Source organism: Sardina pilchardus, chromosome 21 (assembly GCF_963854185.1).
Source record: "Sardina pilchardus chromosome 21, fSarPil1.1, whole genome shotgun sequence".
In the NCBI taxonomy this organism is placed as follows: Eukaryota; Metazoa; Chordata; class Actinopteri; order Clupeiformes; family Clupeidae; genus Sardina; species Sardina pilchardus.
In genome coordinates, this window is record NC_085014.1 from 22,482,482 (window position 1) to 22,486,689 (window position 4,208).

A 4,208-nucleotide genomic window follows, 5' to 3' on the forward strand; every position below is an offset into this window, starting at 1 on the left:
GTGCTTATTTGAGCTAGAGCCGGGCCTGCTTGATGTCTGAGAGCGCTCAGATCAGCGTGCTGCTTAGTCGACTAGGTCTCTGGGTAAAAGGTTGGAGCCTGCTATGCAGAACAGAAGGTTTGGGTTGATTTTTTCGCCCCAAAGCTTTTGAAGAGCTTTTGGCACCCCCTAGTGGCCATCACAGGGCAGGAGCTGCGTCTGTGACACACTGCTGCTGGGCGTCACAGTGCTCCTGTCCCTCCTGCTTTAGCCCGATCGGCTCCTGTTTGCTTTCTGCTGTTGTCTACTGTTGTTCTAACCGACCCAGCGGCAGCATCTGACATGGTGGTCACACCAATGCCTGGAGAACGATCTGACCGTTTGCACTTTATTTGCATGGCCTACTCACAGACCTCGAGATCTTTGTACATGCCACTGAGATGGACCACCACCAGACATAACAAACTCACCTATCGAAGTTCAGTAAGTCTAGTAGAGGCTAGGCTAGTAATCTATAGTGAAAGTAAAATGCTGTGCTTTGAAATTAGTTGTGTCTAATTTCAAAACTAATTTGAGCATTATGGTAGTTCTACGCTTCGATTACTGAAGTGTTTATAATGCTCTAGTAGTGATAAGCTAGTCTCCACCAAGGAGAAGTGTCGCCTGCTTCTGTGTGTGTCCGAGGGGCATCTAGACAAAACAGAAGAGACTCAACGACAGGCTAAAGTGGAAGACTAGGGACTTAAAGCTTAGCTTTCAAGGATTCCCTAATGCTGCCTCAAGCATGTCATGTTTTCTCTGAAGCACCATTAATTGGAGCTGGTGAAAGCACCATATATACAGTACGACATCCAAAAAAGGAAAAGGGTCCAGGGCCTAATCAACAGAGAGTCAGAGCATCCCATTATGAAGGTGATTTGACTAGCAAAGATGCAGAGGTCTATTAATTAACCACCGTTTGGTGTGGTGACAGAAATGGAAATGGCTTCAGGCTGAAGGAAACCCGAACCACAGTCCACCCTGAGGGCATTTCCTTAGTTTGTCACCTCTGGGTCCGAGCCCACCTCACCATCACCCCTGACCTTCACTGACCTGTTGGTGTGGGTGCTGCTGGCCTGTGTATCTGTGACCTCTGACCTATCCCCTTTGACCCCTCCCCTCCCTTGGCAGCTGGAGCGCTTCACCAGCATGCGTCAGAAGAAGGAGAAGGAGAAACCCGGCCACCACCCGGGCCAGAGGCACTCCACGGCCGCCCAGTACGAGGTGCCCGCCGGGGGCTCCATGCTGCACGAGCACCCAGACGAGTACGTGCTGGACCTGTTCGAGAAGATGCTGGTGAGTGTGTGTGTGTAAGAGACAGAGAGAGAGAAAGAGAAAGGGTGTGTTTGTGTATGTGTGAGTAAGAGAGAGAGAAAGAGTGTGTGTGTGTGTGTATGTGTGTTACGTCTGCTGTAGTTAAAGCCTAGGGGGTTTACAGTACGGAAACTAGGAAATAGCTGAGCGACCTCGAGTTTTCTTAGACTTCAAAATAAAAGCTCCGGGAGGCGTTGAAACGCCCTCTCAAACTCTGGCACACAGGCCAGTAGCCTGCACCTCCACACACAGGTACGCACAGTCAACACAAAACAGTGTAGTTGCAGATTACTCACAAGTCACCAGACCCAATGACCTCCAGTCTGCTGCTTAGCACCAAGGCCAGCTGTATGCCAGCTGAGGAGTTTTTTTACAGGCTGCCCAATTAGTCCAATCAGGAGCCTCCACAGTACCAGCCAATCAGGAGTAGGCAGGACCTGGACACAAAGGAGAGCAGAACAGCAGAATACTCTACATCTGGAGCAGTGTGTGAGAGGGAAAGATAACACACTCCAAACACACTACAGTTGGAGCAGTGTGTGAGAGGGAGAGAGAACACACTACAGCTGGAACAGTGTGAGAGGGAAAGATAACACACTCCAAACACACTACAGCTGGAACAGTGTGTGAGGGGGAAAGATAACACACTCCAAACACACTACAGCTGGAACAGTGTGTGAGGGGGAAAGATAACACACTCCAAACACACTACAGCTGGAACAGTGTGTGAGGGGGAAAGATAACACACTCCAAACACACTACAGCTGGAACAGTGTGTGAGGGGGAAAGATAACACACTCCAAACACACTACAGCTGGAACAGTGTGTGAGGGGGAAAGATAACACACTCCAAACACACTACAGCTGGAACAGTGTGTGAGAGGGAGAGAGAACACACTCCAAACACACTACAGCTGGAGCAGTGTGTGAGGGGGAAAGAGAAGTGGAGGATGATGGTGTGTTTTTAATCATTCTGTTTGTGTGTAGAAACACTGAAATGAATAGGAGGGAGTAAGTGAGTGAGACCTACAGAGAAAATGTGTGTGTGAGTGTGTGAGAGAATTAGAGAGAGAGGTATGTTTTGTGCCCAAACACTGAAAAGAATAAGAGTGTGTGTTTGTGTGTGTGAAAGAGAGTGACAGAGAGCAGCTAATCATGGCGTGTGTGTATAATGGTGTGTGAAATGTTTTTACTCGTGACATGAGAGGGTGAAGAGTGTGCAGTTGGAGGTGGTCTTCGTCAGCATCTGGACGTGTGTGTGTTCATTTGGCTAATTAGCATGACAGATGTAGGATTATGAGCACATTAAACTGTATATTGAGCTCTCCTCTGCTGCGCTTATGGTTAATGAGAGCACTACAACTTGAACCTGTGATGAATTGATAGACGTCTGATGATTATGAACGATTATGATGGCCAACGTAATTGTGTGTGTGTGTGTGTGTGTGTGTGTGTGTGTGTGTGTGTGTGTGACACTTCACAGTTTATTTTGAACCCCTCTAATCTTCCTAATAAGATGGATAGCAGGTTATGATGACCATCGTTATGGCCCCTGGCGCGTGTGTGTGTGAGAGAGAATTCTTGCTCTCATGATGAATATGTGTTTGGGTTATAGGAATTACAGTGCAGACAACTTAATGGTGTGTGTGTGTGTGAGAGAGAGAGGAGGGAGACAGGCAGAGAGAGAGAGAGAGAGAGCGAGCGAGCGAGTGTGATGATTTAATGTTGTTTTTGTCGCAGCTGCTGATGATTCTGTCAGGGTGAGTGAGAGTGTTTGAGTGTTTTTATGGCGTGGATGATGGCGTGATTGCTGCAAGATATATTGAACGCTCATTTCAAAAATCGTTTCCTCTCTACCTCTTTTTCTCGCTCTCTCTCTCTCTTTCTCTGTCTCCTTTTTTCCACCCCTGATCCCCCCCCCCCCCCCCCCCCTCTCTCTCTTTCTCTGGGCGCTAGGTGGACATGAATCTGAATGAGGAGAAACAGCGGCCCTTGCGGGAGAAGGACATCAGCATCAAACGGGAGATGGTGTCTCAGTACCTGCACACCTCCAAGGCTGTAAGCGCCTGTCAATATAACACACACACACACACACACACACACACACACTCACGCTCAAAAATGGACAACCACAGCCTATAAAGCTGTAAAAAGCTGCACATAATAAGACACTCATCTGTTATTAGAACACACACATATGCAGCGGTCGATTGAAAGCTGCAAGCGCTTGCCATCATTATAAAAACCCCCGCCGTAGTGAACTCCCATTTGTAATGTCCCAGTCACTCTACTGCAGAGTAGAATGAAACGCTGCACTCAGTGATATCAACCACCAAGAGACGTACAACAGGCTTCTTTCAGAAAGATAAATGCAGCTTTAGTTGCTATTAAACAGGGATCCCTTGCCAGCTTCTGTGAATTCATGATGGTAATCTATATTGAATCATAATATCTAATATCTGTCATATATAAACTTCTGCAAGCAGTTATTACTGGCTGTCTTCTGCCAGGACTATAAGAAGAGAAATCTACTTAATTGCTCTCTTCGAGATTGATTGCTAAAGGCAGTGAAGGCCGGCCCCAGGCCTTCTAGGCGTATTCCTCACTATGCAATTAATGAAGTCTACATTTTCATTCAATTATTATTTTTTGACCTTTCTGACTACATTAACTTTAATCAATCACTGTGTGTGTGTGTGTGTGTGTCTGTGTGTGTGTCTGTGTGTGTGTCTGTGTGTGTGTCTGTGTGTGTCTACAGAGTCAAAACCAGAAAGAGAGCTCCAAGTCTGCGCTGGTTTACATTCAGGAGCTGAAGAGCGAGCCCCGAGACACACAGCTACTCAGCATCCTGGAGTCTCTGAGAGTCTCTCTCAACA

The 4,208-nt window shown here is 47.2% G+C and overlaps 1 protein-coding gene across 1 annotated transcript in view; it reads left to right on the forward strand.

Moving 5' to 3' along the window:
• LOC134068582 (protein diaphanous homolog 1) overlaps window positions 1-4,208 on the forward strand; it is a gene marked incomplete in the record, with an annotated part of 111,361 nt that overhangs the window by 26,225 nt on the left and 80,928 nt on the right. The window contains 3 exon segments of the mRNA XM_062524265.1: window positions 1,150-1,314; window positions 3,289-3,390; window positions 4,091-4,208. Coding sequence (XP_062380249.1) covers window positions 1,150-1,314; window positions 3,289-3,390; window positions 4,091-4,208 — 385 coding nt within the window.